Source organism: Pelophylax lessonae, assembly GCF_965119305.1.
Source record: "Pelophylax lessonae genome assembly, chromosome: 2".
Taxonomy (NCBI): Eukaryota; Metazoa; Chordata; class Amphibia; order Anura; family Ranidae; genus Pelophylax; species Pelophylax lessonae.
In genome coordinates this window covers 75,623,035-75,647,781 of record NC_138769.1, presented here as the reverse complement: position 1 = coordinate 75,647,781, position 24,747 = coordinate 75,623,035, and the positions used below count along the sequence as shown (strand labels likewise).

At 44.2% G+C, this 24,747-nt stretch overlaps 1 protein-coding gene across 1 annotated transcript; it reads left to right on the top strand.

The window, feature by feature from the left end:
• The first annotated feature begins 4,367 nt into the window (after positions 1–4,367).
• HSPA13 (heat shock protein family A (Hsp70) member 13) lies at positions 4,368–23,099 on the top strand. Its single transcript, XM_082245644.1, has 5 exons — positions 4,368–4,485; positions 12,533–12,873; positions 17,680–17,893; positions 21,073–21,240; positions 21,945–23,099. Exons 1-5 carry the CDS (start codon positions 4,461–4,463, stop codon positions 22,583–22,585), a joined length of 1,389 nt encoding a protein of 462 aa, XP_082101770.1. The 5' UTR covers positions 4,368–4,460; the 3' UTR covers positions 22,586–23,099.
• The last annotated feature ends 1,648 nt before the right edge of the window (positions 23,100–24,747 follow it).

The following is a 24,747-nucleotide window of genomic DNA, read 5'->3' as shown; positions in this document are numbered from 1 at the left end:
GCAGTGTGCAGGGTGTCCTAGAAGGGTGTCAGGGTGTAAAGCAATGTGCAGCATGTCCTAGAAAGGTATAGGGGTGTATAGCAGTGTGTTCTAGAAAGGTGTCAGGGTGTATAGCAGTGTGCAGAGTGTTCTAGAAAGGTGTTGGGGTGTATAGCAGTGTGCAGAGTGTCCTAGAAAGGTTTTGAGTGTATAGCAGTGTGCAGCGTGTCCTAGAAAGGTGCCAGGTGTATAGCAGTGTCCTAGAAAGGTGTTGGGGTGTATAGCATTTTGCAGAGTGTCCCAGAAAGGTGTCGGGGTGTATAGCAGCATGCAGAGTGTCCCCTAGAAAGGTGTTGGGGTGTATAGCAGTGTCCTCTAGAAAGGTGTTGGTGTATAGCAGTGTGCAGAGTGTCCTAGAAAGGTGTCAGCTTTTAAGGCAATGTGCAGCGTGTCCTAGAAAGGTGTCGGGATGTATAACAGTGTGCAGAGTGTCCTAGAAAGGTGTTGGGTGTATTGCAGTGTGCAGAGAGTCCTAGAAAGGTGTCGGGGTGTATTGCAGTGTGCAGAGAGTCCTAGAAAGGTGTTGGGTGTATTGCAGTGTGCAGAGAGTCCTAGAAAGGTGTTGGGTGTATTGCAGTGTGCCCCCTATAAAGGTGTTGGGGTGTATAGCAGTGTGCAGAGTGTCCTGGAAAGGTGTCGGGGTGTATAGCAGTGTGCAGAGTGTCCTGGAAAGGTGTCGGGGTGTATAGCAGTGTGCAGAGTGTCCTGGAAAGGTGTCGGGGTGTATAGCAGTGTGCAGGGTGTCCTAGAAGGGTGTCAGGGTGTAAAGCAATGTGCAGCATGTCCTAGAAAGGTATAGGGGTGTATAGCAGTGTGTTCTAGAAAGGTGTCAGGGTGTATAGCAGTGTGCAGAGTGTTCTAGAAAGGTGTCGGGGTGTATAGCAGTGTGCAGAGTGTCCTAGAAAGGTTTTGAGTGTATAGCAGTGTGCAGCGTGTCCTAGAAAGGTGCCAGGTGTATAGCAGTGTCCTAGAAAGGTGTTGGGGTGTATAGCATTTTGCAGAGTGTCCCAGAAAGGTGTCGGGGTGTATAGCAGCATGCAGAGTGTCCCCTAGAAAGGTGTTGGGGTGTATAGCAGTGTCCTCTAGAAAGGTGTTGGTGTATAGCAGTGTGCAGAGTGTCCTAGAAAGGTGTCAGCTTTTAAGGCAATGTGCAGCGTGTCCTAGAAAGGTGTCGGGATGTATAACAGTGTGCAGAGTGTCCTAGAAAGGTGTTGGGTGTATTGCAGTGTGCAGAGAGTCCTAGAAAGGTGTCAGGGTGTATTGCAGTGTGCAGAGAGTCCTAGAAAGGTGTTGGGTGTATTGCAGTGTGCAGAGAGTCCTAGAAAGGTGTCGGGGTGTATTGCAGTGTGCAGAGAGTCCTAGAAAGGTGTCGGGGTGTATTGCAGTGTGCAGAGAGTCCTAGAAAGGTGTTGGGTGTATTGCAGTGTGCCCCCTATAAAGGTGTTGGGGTGTATAGCAGTGTGCAGAGTGTCCTGGAAAGGTGTCGGGGTGTATAGCAGTGTGCAGAGTGTCCTGGAAAGGTGTCGGGTGTATAGCAGTGTGCAGGGTGTCCTAGAAGGGTGTCAGGGTGTAAAGCAATGTGCAGCATGTCCTAGAAAGGTATAGGGGTGTATAGCAGTGTGCAGGGTGTCCTAGAAGGGTGTCAGGGTGTAAAGCAATGTGCAGCATGTCCTAGAAAGGTATAGGGGTGTATAGCAGTGTGTTCTAGAAAGGTGTCAGGGTGTATAGCAGTGTGCAGAGTGTTCTAGAAAGGTGTCGGGGTGTATAGCAGTGTGCAGAGTGTCCTAGAAAGGTTTTGAGTGTATAGCAGTGTGCAGCGTGTCCTAGAAAGGTGCCAGGTGTATAGCAGTGTCCTAGAAAGGTGTTGGGGTGTATAGCATTTTGCAGAGTGTCCTAGAAAGGTGTTGGGTGTATTGCAGTGTGCAGAGAGTCCTAGAAAGGTGTTGGGTGTATTGCAGTGTCCTAGAAGGGTGTCAGGGTGTAAAGCAATGTGCAGCATGTCCTAGAAAGGTATAGGGGTGTATAGCAGTGTGTTCTAGAAAGGTGTCAGGGTGTATAGCAGTGTGCAGAGTGTTCTAGAAAGGTGTCGGGGTGTATAGCAGTGTGCAGAGTGTCCTAGAAAGGTTTTGAGTGTATAGCAGTGTGCAGCGTGTCCTAGAAAGGTGCCAGATGTATAGCAGTGTCCTAGAAAGGTGTTGGGGTGTATAGCATTTTGCAGAGTGTCCCAGAAAGGTGTCGGGGTGTATAGCAGCATGCAGAGTGTCCCCTAGAAAAGTGTTGGGGTGTATAGCAGTGTCCTCTAGAAAGGTGTTGGTGTATAGCAGTGTGCAGAGTGTCCTAGAAAGGTGTCAGCTTTTAAGGCAATGTGCAGCGTGTCCTAGAAAGGTGTCGGGATGTATAACAGTGTGCAGAGTGTCCTAGAAAGGTGTTGGGTGTATTGCAGTGTGCAGAGAGTCCTAGAAAGGTGTCAGGGTGTATTGCAGTGTGCAGAGAGTCCTAGAAAGGTGTTGGGTGTATTGCAGTGTCCTAGAAGGGTGTCAGGGTGTAAAGCAATGTGCAGCATGTCCTAGAAAGGTATAGGGGTGTATAGCAGTGTGTTCTAGAAAGGTGTCAGGGTGTATAGCAGTGTGCAGAGTGTTCTAGAAAGGTGTCGGGGTGTATAGCAGTGTGCAGAGTGTCCTAGAAAGGTTTTGAGTGTATAGCAGTGTGCAGCGTGTCCTAGAAAGGTGCCAGGTGTATAGCAGTGTCCTAGAAAGGTGTTGGGGTGTATAGCATTTTGCAGAGTGTCCCAGAAAGGTGTCGGGGTGTATAGCAGCATGCAGAGTGTCCCCTAGAAAAGTGTTGGGGTGTATAGCAGTGTCCTCTAGAAAGGTGTTGGTGTATAGCAGTGTGCAGAGTGTCCTAGAAAGGTGTCAGCTTTTAAGGCAATGTGCAGCGTGTCCTAGAAAGGTGTCGGGATGTATAACAGTGTGCAGAGTGTCCTAGAAAGGTGTCAGGGTGTATTGCAGTGTGCAGAGAGTCCTAGAAAGGTGTTGGGTGTATTGCAGTGTGCAGAGAGTCCTAGAAAGGTGTCGGGGTGTATTGCAGTGTGCAGAGAGTCCTAGAAAGGTGTTGGGTGTATTGCAGTGTGCAGAGAGTCCTAGAAAGGTGTTGGGTGTATTGCAGTGTGCCCCCTATAAAGGTGTTGGGGTGTATAGCAGTGTGCAGAGTGTCCTGGAAAGGTGTCGGGGTGTATAGCAGTGTGCAGGGTGTCCTAGAAGGGTGTCAGGGTGTAAAGCAATGTGCAGCATGTCCTAGAAAGGTATAGGGGTGTATAGCAGTGTGTTCTAGAAAGGTGTCAGGGTGTATAGCAGTGTGCAGAGTGTTCTAGAAAGGTGTCGGGGTGTATAGCAGTGTGCAGGGTGTCCTAGAAAGGTGTCGGGGTGTATAGCAGTGTGCAGGGTGTCCTAGAAGGGTGTCAGGGTGTAAAGCAATGTGCAGCATGTCCTAGAAAGGTATAGGGGTGTATAGCAGTGTGTTCTAGAAAGGTGTCGGGGTGTATAGCAGTGTGCAGAGTGTTCTAGAAAGGTGTCAGGGTGTATAGCAGTGTGCAGAGTGTTCTAGAAAGGTGTCAGGGTGTATAGCAGTGTGTTCTAGAAAGGTGTTGGGGTGTATAGCAGAGTGCCCACTAGAAAGGTGTCAGGGTGTATAGCAGTGTGCAGTGTGTTCTAGAAAGGTGTTGGGGTGTATAGCAGAGTGCCCACTAGAAAGGTGTCAGGGTGTAAAGCAGTGTACAGATTGCCATGAAAGGTGTTGGGGTGTATAGCAGTGTGCAGAGTGTTCTAGAAAGGTGCTGGGGGGGGGGGGGGAATATTGCAGAGTGTCCCAGAAAGGTGTTGGGTGTATAGCAGTGTCCTAGAAAGGTGTTGGGGTGTATAGCAGTGTGCAGAGTGTCCTAGAAAGGTGCCGGGGGGGGGGGGAATATTGCAGAGTGTCCCAGAAAGGTGTTGGGTGTATAGCAGTGTGCAGAGTGTCCTAGAAAGGTGTCAGGGTGTATAGCAGTGTGCAGAGTGTTCTAGAAAGGTGTCGGGGTGTATAGCAGTGTGATAGAAAGGTGTTGGGGTGTATAGCAGTGTTCTGTGCAGAACGTTCCCTCAGAGCTGACATCTAGGTCAGAATACGAACACCACGACATCACCTCTATACACTTCCACCTGCAGCACAGAAATCACCCGCTGGCGCGTACGCAGAGGGCGGAGCACGTATTTGACGTGCGCGCAACTCCGTGTCTCAGGGGCGCGCGTTCCTAGCAGCCGGGGGCGGGTTCTCTGCACACAGTGAAGCCCCGCCCTCTGTGTAGTGTACAGTCATCAGTGAGCGGAGCAGGAAGCCGGGTGATCGGTATTGGAGGAAGTGGAGGTGCGGGTCGGTCAGTGTACACCATGTCGGGGGAAATGACTATACTGGGTGAGTCACAGAGGGGATTGCTATGGGGGCACCACTAGTCCCAGCATGACCTGCCAGTATGTGGGAGCGCTGTGTATTCTAACCTGTCATAGATGCGACACCATATGGTGAGGGGGAGGGGCCACATCTTGTACTGTGCTACATAATATTATTATATGTAAAGGACCCAGTGCTGGGGACAGAGCCATGTCCACCTGTGTGCGACCTCTACCACTTCCCTGACTCCTTCCATTTATATCATCATACCTGTCATTGTCATCATAGACAGAATCTACCCCCCCTTTTATAGAGATGGTAGTCATCAGAGACTGGACCCCTCCTTAGAGATGGTAGTCACTGGGAACAGGTCCCCTGTCATCATATAGAAAGTCCCCAGCACTCCGCCATGTATTGGCTCAGACATAACCCATAATAATGTCACATGGGTTGTATAGCCACCATCATGGGTCCATGTAGTGACACTTTTTTTGCCTCGTTTCCACTGAGCGGATCGGTTTGGGTCAGTTTGGTACGGTACGCTAATTTGAGTGTTTCCATTATGAAAGCGGCCTATACAACCGAACCAAACCGCACCATTCCTGGTCCTGCTTCAGATGTAGGGCCATAGGAAATGGTACGGTACGGTTAGGGCGGAGCTACTGGCGTCACACGATAGATTCCACTGATTGGCGGACAGGAAAACTTCAATGCTCACGTCAAATGAAAGAGCAAAACAAACACCTCATTTGGTGTAAACCCTGCATGGCCCCTGGTGGCCCAACTTGTAGTGGAAACGCTCACCTGAATAGACCGGACCATTCTAATCCTTCCAAACTGTACCGACCCGAACCGTTCCACTCAGTGGAAACGAGGCATTAGTGGAAACATGAGTCATATGATCATTATTCTGTGTTTATAACAAAACTGGCTAAACAGACATGGAGTGCCGGTGACTTCCTGTTCCTTGATGGCATTTTTGCATGCTGCAATTTCAGAGCAATCACCGGTCAGACACAGCACTGAGGTCTGTGGAGGTCACAAAGATGTTACCTGGTGCCCATTTTTGTTCAGAATAGAAATTATCTGGCACTGAGCTCCTAAATAAGTGCTGGCAGGACCACCACAGACTGAATAGGAGGAATAAATGAGTGAAGAATCCATGGAACACTACAGGCTGCCATGAATTGCTATTATTCCCTCTAATAGGCTGATGCTATCTACCATCCCTTTTTCCTCTTCCCCTTTCCCTCATCGGCTCCCCTTTCCCTACCCCTCATCGGCTCCCCCCTACCCTTTCCCTCATCGGCTCCCCCCTACCCTTTCCCTCATCGGCTCCCCCCTACCCTTTCCCTCATCGGCTCCCCCCTACCCTTTCCCTCATCGGCTCCCCCCTACCCTTTCCCTCATCGGCTCCCCCCTACCCTTTCCCTCATCGGCTCCCCCCTACCCTTTCCCTCATCGGCTCCCCCCTACCCTTTCCCTCATCGGCTCCCCCCTACCCTTTCCCTCATCGGCTCCCCCCTACCCTTTCCCTCATCGGCTCCCCCCTACCCTTTCCCTCATCCTCTCCCCCCTACCCTTTCCCTCACCCGCCCTTCCCTCATCTGCCCTCCCCCCCCCTCCTTTTTCCCTCATCCACTCTTCTCCCCCGCCCCCTTCTTCTCTCCTCCACTCCCAACTTTTTATCTCTTTCGCTCTCTTTCCCCCCCCCCCCTTTTCCACTTTTCTCTCATCCGCCCTTTCGACCCCCTTTCCCTTTTTGCCTTCCTTTTATCCTGTTCACCTTTCCCTTTTCCTCCTCTCTGCCCCCTTCAATCAGGGGTCATGAACATGCTTCAGGAAATGGTCAAAGGTTGCAGACATGCCATAGATCCTGAAATAGAGAGATAAAAAAACAATGAACACCAAGGAAACAAAAGTAAACCAAACCAACTGAGTATCAGGAACCACTCTAATAATAATAATAATAATATTTTTCTCTCTAAGGTCCCATTTACATCTCTAACAGCAGGATCGCAGGCAGAGTTGCACAATTCTGCCCATGATTCCAGGAAAATGGTAAACTCGCGTCATAATGCACATTTGGGTGCAATTCTTTTATATAGCACCCCAAATGTGCTTTAAAAAAAAGTGATGTCACGTAACAAAACATGCAAAACATTTGAAAAATTGCACTGTGCAAAAAACATGCCAAAATTGGCCCGAAAAAAGGTCCAGGGGCTAATCTGGTGCATTTTTGGCACGAAAGCCAGACAGTTAATGGTGTCATGGCAAAATATGTGGGGGAAAAAAATGCACAAATAAACCCAACGCTCCTGTGTTACTAAATAGAAACCGGGCCTTACTGCCTCCTGAAGTTCATGTTCTGGAAGTGCAGGTAACGCGGTGCTGCTTAATATTTTTAGGAATGGGGTGCTGTAGTATTATGTGACTTTTCTTGAAGTGCAAGCATGTTGCTACACAGAGCAGTTTCTCTTCCCTCCTGATTAGTGCGGTCCCAGCACACAGTAAGGTGAGGGGTTCTCAGGATTCTTCTACATCACATGACACTGAGCCACAGTCCAGGAACATTTCTCCTAATGGGGTCAATTCACTAAGAGATAATCACAGCATTTATATTTTCCCTAAACTAAATCATGCCATATTCATCTCAAAAGCAATTGCTTAAATTTTGCCATATTTAGCACTTAAATCTAGTGTTATTTTTTACGTTGTTTTATCACATTTTTTTTTCACAGGCTAACACTGTATCAGAGGAAGGTGGTTCTATGAATGAAGGCCCCCAGAAATATTGTGAAACTATGAAAACGTTTTTAGTGTTAGTTCACACCAGGAATTGCTTTAAAGCGGAACTAAACCCTTCTATTGTTTTCACCTAAGGAAGCTGCCGTCTTAACTTCTGTTTGATCTTTAACTGCCATGATGCTGCACATGTGATCAGTTATGTGACATCCGCCATTTGATGATTTGATAGTTTGGTTGAGAGCACAAACAATGTGACAGTTACATTCCTGGCTTGTACCGGGAATGTAACTGTCTTTTGAAACTGGTAAATTGATGGGTTTAGTTTCACTTTAAGTTTCATCAGAAATCACCCAGGTGTGAACAGAGCCTAATGGGCCATACACACTATAAGATTTTCTGAAGACTTTTTCCTTTAGATTTACCAAAACCATATAATATGAGGTCAAACCTAAACACTTTAAATTTGTATGCAATCTGGCAGGCCCTTGCACTACATAGAAAAGGTAAATTTGGAGGAAAAAGTCTTCAGAAAATCTTATAGTGTGTATGGCCCTTTAGTGTGCCTTCATCGACAGAACAATCTCCTTCTAGTAAAATGTTACAATTTATTTCTATTCCTGAGCTCAGGGCAGAACATTTCTACACTGATACATTGTATACTTTTACTGGCCAGTACAGAGTTCCCCTCATTGTTATTTTGTACATTCCAAAAATAATGACTTAGGGCCCTTTCACACGGGCGCTCCGTATGTCCGCACTCCGCAAATCATCCTATTTTTTTGCGGATGATTTGCGGACATAATGTAAGTCTATGGCATTGCGGATGTCAGCGGAATACCATCCGCTGACATCCGATTTTCTTCCTGTCAGTTCTGTTCCGTTTTTTTGAACTGAACAAAACCCTATTTTTGTTCCGTTCAAAAAACGGAAAGGAAGGAAAATCGGATGTCAGCGGTGTCATCCGCTGACATCCGCAAACCCCCATAGACTTACATTATGTCCGCATATCATCCGCAAACGGATGGGATGATATGCGGGCATACAGAGCGGATGACAGAAATGTCATCCGCTCCGTGGAAAAAAAAAAAAGGACCGCAGCGGAGCTTTCACACGGAGCGGCCGTGTGAAAGAGCCCTTACTACCATGAGATAAATAATGAATGGTTCAAACGGCAACCACCCCAACCTATAACTGCCATTAACAGCTAGGAGCACATAGAAGGGGGATGCATGTCAAAAAAACAACAAAGAAAAATTCCCAGCTCACTTGCCAGCCAGCCTGCAACATACCAAATTTACCTGTCTAAGGCCTCTTGCACACTGCAGCTTAAAAAAAGCCAAGTGCAGCTTTTTTTTTTTTTTTTTCTGAGCTAAAATACAGCCCTTTAATTGTAATGTGCCTATGCACACAGGTGCGTAAATGAGCGCCATGTATTCTTCAGTAAGAACAAAATAGAAAAAACTACATTTTTAGACAGTAATTTACACCTAATGCGTGCAATTGCACACAAATGAACATTCACAAACATACTGTTGTTCTGAAAAATGCTAATTTGCATATTTTTTACAAAAATGCGAGAATACATTTGCGCGAAAAGATGTGAATTTGCGCGAATGCATATGCGCAAAAATGTGCGCATTTCAATAAGACAAATTTACGGCTGAAAAAGGAGATGCTCAAACAGGAGTACTTTGTGTAAGAGGCCTAACAATTCATGTTAAAAAAGGGGTTTAGTTTGCACACATTTGTAAATGCATGCATTAGCAGCAGAGACCACTTTATAGCACCTGCAGCTTATGTCTCCAAAGTTGCATATCAAGTCACACTAGTGGAAATGGAGCCTTAAGCCCCGTACACACGTGTCGAAAATTGGCAGGGAATTTTCGTCCGACGACCGATCTGGAGAAGAGACGATTGAGAGGGAATATGATATCAATGTACAAATACTGTACTGGCGACCCTAGCATAAGGAACAAACTGTTCAGCAAAAGGGAATATAAAAGGACTTGCAGCTATTCGCTAAAAGTAGAATAAAAGCGGTTTAACTTTTAAATTGTGTAAAGGGTTCTATACTGTCAGAGCGGTAAGGATGTGGAATTCTCTTCCACAAGCAGTGGTGTCAGCGGGGAGCATCCAATAGTTTTAAAAAACTATTAGACGGGCATCCTAACAACCATAACATACAGGAGTATACAATGTACTATTGACATAAACACTCATACACACACTCATCATAGGTTGAACGGGATGGACTGGTGTCTTTTTTTTTTTTTTCCAACCTCACTTACTATGTGTGTGTAATAAATTAAAAAAAAAAAAAAAATATATATATATATATATATATATATACACACACACACACCACTGCTTGCCTGCACATTTATCCTCTCTGGACAAATGCACATGGATCTTTGCAGTCTCCTGTTATGTCTGCCCTTGTCAAGCTCTCCTTGGCTTTCCTATGACTCATTCCTCCCTCCCTCCCTTGCTGGCAAACCCTCACGAGAATTTAGAGAGAGAGATGTACATGATATTATTAGCCTAGGGGCCCCAGTGATGGCGAACCTTGGCACCCCAGATGTTTTGGAACTATATGTCCCATGATCCTCATGCACTCTGCAGTGTAGTTGAGCATCATGGGAAATGTAGTTCCAAAACATCTGGAGTGCCAAGGTTGGCCACCACTGGTAGGCTAATGACCAGACAAGAAAGAGAAAGTGGGCTGTATAAGGTATTACCCGCAGAAACAAAAAATGTTTTACTATCCAAAGTTAAAACAACAAGGGCAGAAGATTTAATAGATGGAAGGATGAAAAAATGACTGAAGAGCCGTTTAACCACTTCAGACCTGCCCTATAGCAAAAGACGACTCTGTTGTTCCAGGAGGGTGTCCCTGGAATCACAGCAGCCCTTTACCATGTGATCAACTTTGTCCAATCACAGCTGATCACAGTGTACACACACTATAAAAGCGGAGAACCAAAAATTGGCAAGTGTGACAGGGGACATTTACACAGATAATCAGGGCACTGCCGCCTCATCAGTAAGGAAGAAAAATGACTTATTTGCAAAATTTTAGAACAGTTTTCGTTTATCAAACAAAATAAAAAAACAGTGGTGTACATTATATCTAACAGCAGTTATATTATATTCTGTCCTGGTGCTGAAACATCTCAGAAAAGTTCTTGAATCACAAAGCCTCTGCAAGTATCAGTATCAGAGGAAGCAATTTAATATCTGAAAGGTCACAAGTGATGGAGCAGGAAGCAATGAAGGTTGTTTGTATGACATTTGCCTATTCTGGTAATGATTCTGCTGATGCTGACTCACAATATTTGCTGATCACACTTGCATGTTGATTGTGTGCGTTGTTAAATAATAGAGGAATATAAACAGGCTTGTGCAAATGGCAACAAATACGCTGGTAGGATACTGTAAAGCCAACTATACATAGATTGTAATTCGGACAACTTGGGTACAATCAGCATGTCGGATTTTTTTTTCATGCGATTATTGTTGTTGGCTATAGCCACTAGCAGTACTCATTGTGTTCTGCAGGCCGGGTAAGATCTCTGTACCCTCCTACCAGCAAAACACAATAGCGCTGGGGGGTCCCGTATTCTCTTATCACTGACTGTTGATGGGGGAATTCAAGAACTTTTTCTTTCCTTCCAACCATGGTGCAAGGAAAGCAAATCATCTATCTTCTCCATTTTCCCTGTATTAGAAACAATAGTTATTTTCTTGCATGGGCAGGGTGACCGTGTCCCTTTACCTTACTACCTTTTTATTGGAAACCGCTTTTCTTGTTTAACTACTTCCCACCCAGGCCAATTCTGACATTTCTCTCCTACGTGTAAAAATCATAATTTTTTTTGTTTTGCTAGAAAATTATAAAGAACCCCCAAACATTATTTTTTTTTTTTGGAAGGAATATACTTTAATTAATTTTAATGCATAAAAAAACAATAAAAAATGCAAATTTTTTTTTTTTTTTTTTGTAAAATAGAAGAGATTGTTGCGCTAGGTAAATAGATACCTAACATGTCACGCTTTAAAATTGTGCATGCTCGCGGAATGACGTCAAGCTACAGTACCCCAAAAAAAAAAAACTCCATTGGCAAAGCGTTAAACATTTTTACAGGCTACCAGTTTAGAGTTAGAGGGGGTCTAGTCGTAGAATTCATGCTCACACTATAACATTCACGGTGATACCTCATATGTGTGGGGCGAACACAGTGTACATATGTGGGTGCGACCTACATATGGGTTTACCACTGTGTGTAAACGTCGTGGGACAGAGGTGGTTTAAAAAAATGTTTTTAGTTTGTTTATTTTTACACTGTCCCCTTTTTTTTTTTTTTTAATCTTTTAAACCTCCCTTGTGATAGAAATTAGTCATGACAGGTCCTCCTTCATGGAGACATCTGGGGTCTGTAAGACCCCAGATCTCTCCTTTATCCTGGAAATGATGAGTGTTTACGTCTGCCAGAGCCGGAAGTGATGTCATGACACCGCTTCCAGCCTCTCGGGAGCAAAGAGATGGCCCGGAACTATATGGTCCACAGCCAGCTCTGATAACCTGGCAGCATAGCTGGATCTGATACCAGGCTCCCCGATCGCACCAGAGAGGCACTAGTGGGAGGCCTGTAAAAGCAATCCAGCGGCTAATTTGCCACTAGGATAGCTTTTACAATACTGGGAATCGCTGGCGGGAAAAAAAGAAACTGGATGATGCCTGTAGCTATAGGCATTATCCTAGTATGACCACTGAAAGTCTAGGATGTCATATGTTGTCCTATGGGCAGGAAGTGTTTAAAATGCTGGAGGTGTTTAAACTGATTTGGCAGGCATCAAACAGTGAGAGAGCCCAATATTCGATGGTAAAGAGGCTTTAGCTGGACATATGGATTAAAATTTAGCCAGTTCAGCAGGGATCAGCCAAATTTCAATGCATGTATGGGCACCAATCGACTTCTGTACAAATGCTGTCGGATTTTCCCCAATTGATCAGTGGTGCAGGCTACAGCCTGCAACGCTGATCAGTGTATTCTTCCCACTGTCAGAACACAGTAGCTCAGCAGGGAGGATTCTCCCATCCACATTTGAGCGTGTGGATGGGGAAATTGAGTCAAAATCTGACTCCTATATGGGCCACGTATGAAGAGTTCTGTGATCTCTGGGTGCAGTGGGCTACCCGGGTGAACTTTATTTTCAGCTGCAGTATTTGCTTCTAGAATTGTAAAAGTTGATTTAATTTTTTGCTTGCAGTTGCTCTTTATTTTTACAAAATGTCTTTTTTTTTTTTCTCTTCCCACTCCAGGTTCTGCCATTTTGGCCCTTCTGTTAGCTGGATATTTGGCACAGCAATATTTGCCTATGCCCACTCCAAAGGTTCTTGGCATAGACCTTGGAACCACATACTGTTCTGTAGGGGTGTTCCATCCTGGCACAGGTGAAGTGAAGGTAATTTTGGATGATGACGGTCACCAGAGTATACCAAGCATTGTGTCCTTTACAGAGAAGGATATATATGTGGGGTATGAAGGCCTGGAGCTCGCAGATGCCAACCCCCAGAATACCATATATGATGCCAAAAGATTTATTGGGAAAATCTTCAGCCCTGAGGAGTTGGAGAAGGAGAGCGACAGGTATCAATTCAAGGTAAGAGTTCGCTGCCCTGCCCTTCAAAGAGAATGTGACACAAAATAAAACCATTGTTTAGGGGTGCACCATTATAGTCTTGTGTTAGAAAAACTGGAGATGCAGGAAGAAGAGGGTGGGAAGACCACTGAATATCTGGAGATACAGGACCCAGGAAGAAGAGGATGGAAAGACCACTGAATATGACAAAACTTTAATCTCTGTGCAATAATATCTTTATTAAAAGTGCCAGGCAGTGATGACCAGATAGTTCCGATATGGGTGGTCCAAGCCCATATTGTACAGGTGTCACCGGTGCAACTACTATTGATAAAATTAAAATGTAAATTATCTGGTTTGCTGCAGCTAAAAGTGACTCCAAACACAGGAGTGTGGAAAATGAAAAAAAGAGTTGTGAACAGCTGTGCTAATCAGTAAAGGTGCAAACAAAAATACTTCTAAAATAAACATTGTATCCCCAATAATTATTCATATCAAATCATGCAAATTAGTGAATATCAAAAAACAGCAATCATCTCAAATATCCAAGTGTCCACATATTCCGTTCCGTGCCAAAAAGTAGCAGTGACTGCTGGAGAGACTTTGTGCCGGTCCAAAGGCACCCACCTATGTGATTGTATATTTGCAATTAATTGCAACAATAAACTGGTTGCGCAATAATGGCTATTCTTTACTTCACAAATACAAAGAGGGGTGGTCATAGAAACCGGGACCACAGGCAAGATCACATGGAGCCACAGAGGCATAACATGAAGGCCCATTTCACACAGGGAGTCTGTCAGGCGCACTCTGTTTTTCTCAGCGGGGGGATCGATCCGCCAATCACCCGATGAGAAGGCGGATGGCAGCTGTGTCTCCTCGCTGTGTGCGGAGACACAGCTGACAAGTCCCGCTGTTCTCTATGGGGGAATGGATGGGAATGGACCGACTGTCCATTCTCATCCGATCCGCTGGACGGATGGAAAAAAGGGTTTCCATCCATCCAGATTTGACGGATCCGATGTCAGTGGACATGTCTCTGCTGACATCCGATGCCTCATAGAGATGCATGGAGCATCCGTTCAGATCCGCCAAAAAAATATACCAACTGCTGGTGAGTGCGCATTTTAGCAGGCGGTGCATTTGCACATGATCGGTTGAATCGCTGCATGAGAAAAAGCTACTTTTTGGCACAGAATGGAATAAATGGTCACTTGGTTATTTGAGATAATTGTTTTTTGACATTCACTAATTTGTATGATTTGATACGATTAATTATTGGGGATACATTGTTTATTTGAAGTGTTTTTTTTGTTTGCACCTTTTACAGGTAAGCACAGCTATTCACAACTACTTTTTTTTTTTTTTTTTGGTTCAAGCCCATGTCTAATTCAGTGGCAGAGAATTAAAAATAGGACTTCACTTGTGTGCAAATGTAGCTCTCTTACTTTTACCTGTTCCATCTCTCCCAAACAGTATCCAGGAGGATTATTATTGGATTGGAAAATTGGTAGTGGCCCATACACATCTCTGAATAATGGGGGGCCTGAAACGTTGTCTGCTGATAAATTTACTTGTGCATTTGTCTGCTTTTTGAGTCAGCAGTGGCTGTGAAAGGGAAGAAGGTTACAATATATATCAATATTCTCTTCCTGTTTCCTAGCCGCCGATGTGGGGAGAGACTGGAGCAAGGGGACAGTGCAGGGGACATAGTGAGGTTGATTTATGAAAGTCAAGTAGACAGCGCACTTTTACAAGTGCAGTTGTTCCAGAGCCTAGTTAATGAGGGGAAGCTTTGCTAAATCCCATCTTCCAAATATGTACAAGCAAAAATGCTGTTTTTTTTACTTTCTTTGCATATGATTGGGTATTCTTTATAAAGTGAAGTCTTATCTCATTTATTAAGCTCTGGAGTAAGTGCACTTGCAAAGGGCAACTGCACTTGTAAAAGTGAGCTATTTGCTTTTAAATGAACTCCAGTGTGTTCTGACCATAGAATCAGCTGCCACTGTTGCAGGGGGGGGGGGGGGGGGTTACAGGTAGCAGGAATCTCTGTCAAAGCACATCCATGTCATGGTATAAAACAGTGGTGGTCAGTATATTTGTTATATGGAGCCTCAAGTGTGGCCCTAACACCAGCAAAGGGTCTAATAATCCGTGAATAGAATGCTGTCAGAGGCTGAAGATATGCAACAGATGTCAGAGGCTACCAGCCTTCTATAGGAGTTTTTGGAGACTGGGGGAGATGCTTTAGGAGACGGTCATAGACTGGAGGCCCATTACATGAGACTGTCAGAGATCACTGGTATTGCAGCTCCTTTGCAAATCAATGCTTCCATATTGGTACTCTCCCTGGGCCGGTTCACACCACAGAAACATAGGAGTTCGTTTACTAAAGGCAAATCCACTGGGCACTGCAAGTGCCCTTTGAAGTGCAGTCGCTGTAGATCTGAGGGGAACATGCAAGGCAAATAGCATTTTTGCTTGCATGTGATTGGATGACAGAAATCAGCAAAGCTTCCTCTCATTTCAGGTCTACAGAAACTGCACTTCTAAACACTTGTAGTGTAAAGTGGATTTGACTTTTGTAAATAAACCCTACAAACTGGATGCCTTCTGGATGTGTTTCTGCAGGCACTATTTTAACACGTTTTTGATACGTTCCAGTGCATTTTTGATGCATTCCATTCCTTTTTTTTCCCCTCTTTAAAGCGGACCTACATTGCATCTTTTATTTAATTCATTTTTAATATTCAAAGTAAGCTCCCCCATCCATCCATGTCTCCATTGTTGAGAAATTACAACCCCCTGGCATTTCTGGCTGTGGCCATCTTGAGCAAGAGAAGAAAGATGATTTGTGTAGTGTTTACTTCCTAAAGCCCCGTACACATGTACCGATTGTTGGCCGTGAATTTTCGGCCGCCGCCCGATCGGCCGATTATCGGCTTGTTAGTATGATGATTCCGACAACTGACTGCGACTTTTCGGCTGAACAAAATCTGGTGTGCATGCTATAAAATTTTTGTTGGCCGTCACCAGAACGGCCGATTGTTCGTCAGTCAGTACAGATTTTGGCCGACAAAAGTCAGATGAGCAAGACTGGGCATGCTCAGAGAAGAAAAAACACACGGAAAGTAAACCAGAACATGACATCACTTCTGCAGTTGGTTGTTGTTGGCCGACAAAATTTGTGTGCAGTCTAGAGCACATTTCAACCAACACAACAACACTGGACAAAAGACGGCCGATCGGTCGGCCAACAATCGGTGTGTGTGTACGAGGCTTTAGCTCAAGCATGTGTGCAGGAGAGTGTGCTTAGCTGAGAAAACCCTTCCTTCATTTCTTGAAGACTCCTGGGATGTATGGCATCATTTGACTAGGCCTGAAAACCAAGAAGTAACTGAGGAAATGTAAAAAAGTTTAAAGGAGAAGTATAGACAAAGCATTGACATTTGACTGTCCTCTTATGGATCACAGGAGTGCAGTTCGTTCTGTCTTCTGACCCAATCTTTAGCAGCGAGCGGGCTGAAGTCCGCTCTCTGCTGACATCACAGGAACTGGTTCAGGCTTTGCGTCATCACGACCACAGGATCAGCCTATGCCTGGACTGACATGCGGCTCAGCCTCTCAGCTAGCCGCTAAGTCGGCTGCTCCCACCCCTTCCACAGCCCAGCGCTTCAGTGAGCGAGAAGGGTCAGAGCAGGGAGCTGCTGACTGACGAGCTGTGAGAACAGAGTGATCATCTGTGTTCGATCCCTCGGCTCTCAGTGTAAAGGCGCCAGGGGACCGATGCAACAATTGGATCAATGCTGCATCCATCTAGGTAAGTATAAATCACTGGATTGCATCTGGAGTGAACTGGCCCTCCAAGATCCATTATAAAAGATCAGTGGTAAAAAAACTAAGAAAAACCGGATGAATAGAACAGAAAAAAAAGTAAGATGGTGTGAAGGAAGTAATCCAAACCATTAAGTAATCTTTTCCAAAATAAATGTATTTAACTGGCCTGAGCATACACCAAAACAGGCCACTGTCTACAGGGGTGCCTGAGGGCTACACAATGTGTGCCAAAGGGATACATGCAGCCCCCAGGGGTGCAGGTTGAGCATCGGGAATACAGAATGGGAGTAAAGCGGGACGAACATAATCCATTTCCTACTTCAAACAGCCACTAAAATCTTCAGCACTGAATAATGCAAGTAAAAGCCCTCCCTTTTTTAAAGGAAAATACTGAGTATTAAAACAAAACCCTCCTATCCTTTTAAGCCAAGGAAGCTGCCATCTTAGCCTCTGTTTGACCTTCACCTGCCATGGTGCCGCACATGTGATCAGTTAAGACGCCAGCAATTTGATGGTTTGTCAGTTTGGTGAAGTGCACAACCAATGTGACAGTTACATTCCTGGCATGCTTGGGAATGTAACTGTTTTTTGAAACCGTTAAATAGATGGATTTAGTTCCATTTAAATCTATATGGATTGTTTCTGAATGCCCATTGATGGTTGCAATGAAAATCTTGCTCAATAAACTTTTTCGATCCGCAGCGAGAAGTGACCGGTTTTTGCTCCTGATGGACCTTGTGTACCATTGTGTCAGTGTTAAAAAGTGTCTTTTTAACACTGACACTAAATTCCTGCTGTCATTTTCCACTACAGGTTTGAATCTGGTTTGAGAAAGTTGAGATTGACTATATACTAATTCCACTGTGGTTTCATCTGACAGTTGACTCTTCTATCCAAAGATATACCTTTTATGTTCCTACTGTTTATTTAGTCATTAAATGCTTTCTTAGTTGTATAAAGCCCATTGACTGTATGCTGTGTCTGTAGGTTGTGAACAATGATGGTGAAGCTGTGTATTCAATCAAAACCAATGAAACCTTTACCGTCACCCCAGAGTACATTGGATCTCAGCTACTATTAAAGCTCAAGAAGATGGCAGAGAAGTACCTTGGTATTCCTGTGTCTAAGGCTGTTATTTCAGTTCCTGCGGAATTTGATGAAAGACAGCGCAACTATACTGTGAAGGCAGCTAACCTGGCTGGTGAGTGATCCTGTAGGTCAGGGGTCTTTAAACTATGGCCCTCCAGTTGTTCAGGAACTACAATTCCCATCATGTCTAGTCATGTCTGTGAATGTCAGAGTTTTACAATGCCTCATGGGATGTGTAGTTCCGCAACAGCTGGAGGGCCGTAGTTTGAGGATCCCTGCTGTAGGTGTTTTTTTGTCAAGTAGATGAAATGTATTTGATAAACGGATGACATCGATGGCCAGTATCTTGTTAAAGCTGTATATAATTTTAGAAAATTGTCACTATGCTGAAAACAAGCATTGGATGGAATCTGATGTGTTACTGAACTCGGACAAATCTTTGCTATCTCTGTAAGATACATGGCCACAGCATTTTCTCTGCTTTTTCTAACATTTTTTGTGTTCTGAATTGAAAAGTATCAGTGGCTTAGAGCAGATGTATCCAAACTTTGGCCGGATGTGGCCCTTTGCTTGCTTTTATCTGGCCCTTGGGGCACTATTCCTACCACTGATATGAGGCACTGTTGCTCTCACTGCCCCCCCCCCCCCCCCCATCGATACCAGACACCTCCCACTGACACCAAATAGTTAATTTTTTTTTTTTTTAAATCCGACTGGCCACCAAGCCTATGGCATTTTCTACTCCCACTGGCCACAGTCTGGCCCCCCTAAAGTTTGAACAGCCGTACATTTACTGCGGCAGGGTGGCCCTTAAGCGCAAAATCACATACCTGATGATTGTGATGCTGTCATTTTGTAAAAGGGCTCTAGGAGCCGCGCTCCCACTGTAATTAGACACATCGGGAGCCAATCAGCGGGTCCGATGGCCGCCGGCCACCTGGGATTATTCAGGAGACTGACAGAACGGCCGTTCGTCAGACAGGAAGAGAGAGATAACTACTAACAAGGAACACAGATCTCTCTTCCTGCAGTCAGTCCATTCCCCCTACAGTTAGAAAGCACTCACTAGGAGCACACTTAACCCTTTGATAGCCCCGCCCCTGATGTTACCCCTTCCCTGCCAGGGTCATTTATACAGTAACAGTGCATATTTTTAGCACTGATCACTGTGTTGGTGTCACTTGTCCCCAAAAAGTGTCACTTAGTGTCAGATTTGTCTGCCGCAATGTAGCAGTCCCGCTAAAAATCGCTGATCGCCGCCATCACTAATAAAAAAATAAAGATCTATTAATCTATCCCGTAGTTTGTAAACGCTATAACTTTTGCGCAAACCAATCAATATATGCTTTTTGGGATTTTTTTTTTTTACCAAAAATATGTAGCCGAATACAAATTTGCCTAAACTGATAAAGAAATTTTTTATTTTTTTATTGGATAAGTTTTATAGCGCAAGAAATAAAAACTGCAGAGGTGATCAAATACCACCAAAAGAAAGCTCTATTTGTGGGAAAAAAAGGACCCTTTTTTTTTTTTTGGGGGGGGGGGGTACGGCTCCTGCTGCCCCCGCTCATTCACGGTCACTCGCGATCATCCGTTACAGAGGGAGAAAGGCAGGCGGCTGATGTAAACCAAGCCGCCTGTCATTCTTCCCTGTGTAACAGCAGAGATCATACGGTCCTGCTATGTAGGATCGTAGATCTCTGCTGTTACATGAAAAGCCACATCCAATCACAGTAGGAAGCACGCCCCTAGGGACACACTTAGCCACTGCATCACTAATAAAGTTAACCCCTTCCCTGCCAGTGTCATTTTTACAGTAACCGTGCATATGTATAGCACTGATTACTGTAGTAATGTCACTGGTACCCCCAAAAGTGTCAAAAATGTCAGTCAAGGGTCCGATCTGTCCGCCGCAATGTCGCAGTCCCGCAAAATAAATCGCAGATCGCCGCCATTACTCGTTAAAAAAACAACAAAAATCTTTCCCTTAGTTAGTAAACGCAATAATTTTTTTAACCAAACATATGTAGCAGAAAACAAATTGGCCAAAAATGTTAAATTTTGATTTTTACATTTTTTTTGGGGAATTTCATATAAAAAATGTGGAAAATATTGTTATTCTTGCAAAATTGTCGCTCCTTTTTTTTGTGATTATAGCGCATGATTAAAAAATCGCACAGGTGATCAAATACCACCAAAAGAAAGCTCTGTTTGTGGGGAAAAAAAGGACGTTAAATTAGTTTAGGTACAGCGTCGCATGACCGCGCAATTGTCCGTTAAAGTCACGCAGTGCCGAATCGCAAAATAGGGCCTGGTCAGGAAGGGGGTAAAATCTTCTGGGGCTTAAAGCGGAGTTCCGGGCACAAAAACGATTTTTTTTTTTTTTTGTGCCCCTCCGCTAGGTAGACCTCACCTGAAAAGGAATTGGATAGTTAGGTTTTTTTTTTTTTGTTTACTCACCTTGTAATTGAAGATCGAAGATACTCACCTCAGAGTACTTCCTCCCTCGGAGCCGCGGCTCACCCCGTCACTTCCTGTCTCGCTATGATTCCTGGGAGCTGGAACGTCATAGCTCCCAGGAATCAATGCGACGGCACCGGCCCCGCACGTCATTTCCGGGCGACGCCGCATTCCCCTGCTAAACAGCTTCTGGGCATGCCCAGAAGCTGTGGAGGAATGCAGCGCCGCACCGGAAGTGACGAGAGGGGCCGGTGCGGCGCATTCTGGGACAAGAAGACGCGGAAGAAGACACAGAAGAGGACCGCGACGGCTTCAGCTGCCCACAAGAGAGATGGAAACGCTGTGGAAGAAATTTTATAAGTAAGTATTTCTTCTAAAAGGTAAGTGCGAACCGGGACAGATCAGAGGCTAGCCATTGTGGAATGTGCTAGCCCTGACTGTCCCGGGGGTATGTTTAGTAAAAAATGACATCTGTGCCCGGAACTCCGCTTTAAGTGGTTGAAGGAACGTGGAAAATGGCCTGGCCATTAGGGGGGTAAAACCTTCTGGAGCTGAAGTGGTTAATCAATGCAGGTCTTCCAGAGGGTGGACCATAGCGATGCAGTCCTATCCAGCTGTCTAAACCGTAAACAGTTGCTGTCAGTGGTCATCATAGTCAGATGGTCCCCTGCACATTGAGGCTTGTCAGGGTATCGGGACCTAACCACGGGTCATAAATAGTTAGTGCTGAAGGCTTTGATTGGGTTCTCACCAAAGACATTATCCGCATGGATCCTGGTATTATTGGTGGTGGATTGTTTGTTTCATAGCTAACTTGTTTTCCTTGTTCAGGTCTGGATATTTTGCGAGTCATCAATGAACCCACAGCAGCAGCAATGGCTTATGGGTTACATAAAGTTGATGTATTCAATGTCCTTGTGGTTGATCTGGGAGGAGGAACGTTGGATGTTTCTCTGTTGAATAAACAAGGAGGAATGTTCCTAACTCGAGCCATGGCAGGTAAGAGACACATTTATGGTAATATGAGGCCACATTAAAGTATATTTAAAGGCATAACTTTTTTTTTTTTTTTGATAGTGGTTAAGGGTTTTAACCACTGTCAGATACTTACTTAATTAACCCTCGCCCACTCTTTCCGAAATGAAAAACATTCTGGCTTTAGTTAAACTTTTTACTTTATCATTACAATTTATCAGTTGACATTGGGTATGGACCTTTCAGCTATATATATATATAATGTGTGTGTTTTATAGCAGAAAGTAGAACATGTTGTGTTTTTTTTTTTTTTCTTCAACAAATGTGGGTCTTTTTTCGTTTTTATATAGCAAAAAATAAAGACCCAATGGTGATCAAATACCCCCAAAGGAAACCTTTTAATGTGTGAAAATTATATAAATTTTGTTTGGTCACAGTGTTGCAGGACTGCACAATTACTAGTTAAAGAAGCGCAGTGCTAAGTGGCAAAAAAATGGCCTGGTTATGAAGGGGGGAAAACCTTCCAAGCAGCTTATTGGCTAGGCTGTGAGTGGAATGACCCTAGTGGTCAGCAGTAAGTGTGCATACACATTGGTCTTTTAGGCAAAAAAGTTTTTTATAAAAGGATAGTTGTTTTGGGTGGATTGTGCAGTCCTATGAAATTAAGAGTATACTACTTTGTTTGAGATTTACATTCACCTAAAGTTTGCCTTTGATTAACTTCACAGGTAACAATAAGCTTGGAGGTCAGGACTTCAATCAGAGATTACTGCAGTACTTGTATGACAATATATATTCTACCTATGGATCATTGCCATCCCTTAAAGAAGAAATCCACAGACTCAGACAGTCTGTGGAAGCTGTGAAGTTGAACCTCACATTGTATAATTCCTCATGGGTCCGTATGCCTTTAACATTACCTGCATATCACTCATCTGAACCAAGGAAGGTCGAAGAAGATCACACCCAGAGGAATGTCCCCTTAAATCAGGCCACCCAGAAAGATGGGAGCATTGACCCTCAGAAGGTCCATTTTGAAACCGAAATTTCAAGGAAGCTCTTTGAGCACTTGAATGAGGATCTGTTCCAGAAGATTCTGGTGCCCATAGAGCGTGTACTAAAAGAGGGACACCTTGAGAAGGAAGAAGTGGACGAGATTGTCCTGGTTGGCGGATCTACACGTATACCTCGTATTCGGCAAGTCATCAGGGACTTTTTCAGCAAGGAGCCCAACACATCGGTTGACCCTGACCTGGCTGTAGTGATAGGAGTGGCAATACAGGCAGGAATTATGGGGGGCTCGTGGCCTCTTCAAGTCAGCGCAATAGAAATACCAAACAGACATTTACGAAAAACTAACTTCAATTAAAGATTCTACTGTTCCCTACGTCAACGTGTATTCCAGAGAGGTGTGGTCACGCCAATATAGTATGTGTTTAAACCTGCCCTTTAAAAGATATTTATTTTTTTAGGACATTTTGTGAAGGACTTTCCTGGAATGTATAGTCACTTTATGAAGTGTGGTTGGAGAAAGTCTTGGTTATATTTATGACATTTTTATATCTATGGAACATTCCTTACTGCACATCACATACTTGAATGTAGATATCTCTTTGCATTCATCGTCCTACAGTCTATTTTCTATTGTAATGTATAGAGTTATATACTGTGCTATCGTTCTACATAAAATGGATTTTCAAGGTAAACTCTGGAAAGAGATCAACATTGTTGAGGGTGGCAGGTGTTATGTGCAATGTAAACTTCTGCGGCATCCTTTGCCAGATTTGCAGACGCAAAATCTCTGCACTGCCATGGATCATCATCTGCTCATCTACTTCCTCTCTATGTGACATCCCCATAGACTTTCCTGGTGACAGGTACCTCCGTTCTAAGAACCAGAGGGCCAGGACCAGCAGAGGATAAACAGTGGGCAGGGTTGCAATTTAGCAGCTGTGTATTTAATGTAGCTGAGGGAAGTGGAACTCCTTACACTAGCCACTCCCAACACTGTCATTTAAAACTATATAGTAATCCTCCAATCTGCAACCCCAGCCAAACTTTTTTATTTTGTAGGATTTGGGTAGAGTATGGAAAGATCGAAATCCTCTGTTGGGCTTTGAAATGGTTTGTCCCAATTGGGGAGATTATCTCACACTTTTTGTCCAAGTGACAAAGTGTTTCCAAAAATAAAAAGTAAATAAGTTACCTCTAATGCTTAGTATCCTTTTGCCTACAGTGCTGTTCTGTACCATACCAAGGAATTTCATTCATGCAGGATATTTCTCACATTGCTTTTCTCCCAGTGGTGTGACAATAGTACAGTGCAGGGATTGTGTTGCTCATTCTTTCTTTCCTCAGCCATTGTCCATTAATGAAAAGCCTTGCATTCCATGAGAATGGGCAGAAGAAAAGAAGGTGCAGATATGACAGGATTCCCCCTTGTCTATTTACAGAATGGCTTTTTGGGTTTTTGTTTTATTAGAAGAATGTGTAAACTGATAAACATGAAATGCAAGGACAAATGCTTGTATAAAGTTGTATGCAATCGAATACACTTACGGCAGCAGTAGCCAAAAAAAAAAAAAAAAATCAGGTAATACAGGTGTATCGAAAGACCAGTGTTCACAATATCAGTACAAGTATACACAAATTTCTCAAAGAAACAAAAAAAAGGAAACTACTGTAAGTTGTAATATACTGCTTCTTGTGAATAGACGAAGGGGGAATAAATCCCTGCACTGTACTATAGCCAGAAATCGGGAAGGAGAATGCTACGAGTAATATCCAACATTTTGTGAATAGACGAAGGGGGAATGAATGATGCTATCCCTGCACTGTACTGTAGCCAGCACTCAGGAAGAAGAATGCTACGAGTAATATCCAACATTTGTGAATAGACGAAGGGGGAATGAATGACGCTATCCCTGCACTGTACTATAGCCAGAACGGGAAGGAGAATGCTGCGAATAAAATCCAACATTTATGAATAGACGAAGGGGGAATGAATGACGCTATCCCTGCACTGTACTATAGCCAGCACTCGGGAAGAAGAATGCTGTGAGTAATATCCAACATTTGCGAATAGACGAAGGGGGAATGAATGATGCTGTCCCTGCACTGTACTATAGCCAGCACTCGGGAAGGAGAATGCTGCGAGTAATATCCAACATTTGTGAATAGATGAAGGGGGGAATGAATGATGCTATCCCTGCACTGTACTATAGCCAGCCCTCGGGAAGAAGAATGCTACGAGTAATATCCAACATGAATGAAACGGTTATTTATACAGTACAGACAGTGGTGTGGGCATGGTATACTAATTCTTAGGGGTAACTTAATTTACATTGTGCTGTTTCCAAAAAATACTTTTTTTGCCCTGTAGTTCCACCTTAAGGACTGTTTACCTTCTCTGTAATGCATTCAACATTTGTTCCTTTGAGTCCACTGGAGGCAGATGACAGTATTACGGACCACATAGTGGATTCTCCGCAGAAATGTATGGTGAATACTGTCCAGAGAGGACAAACGGGA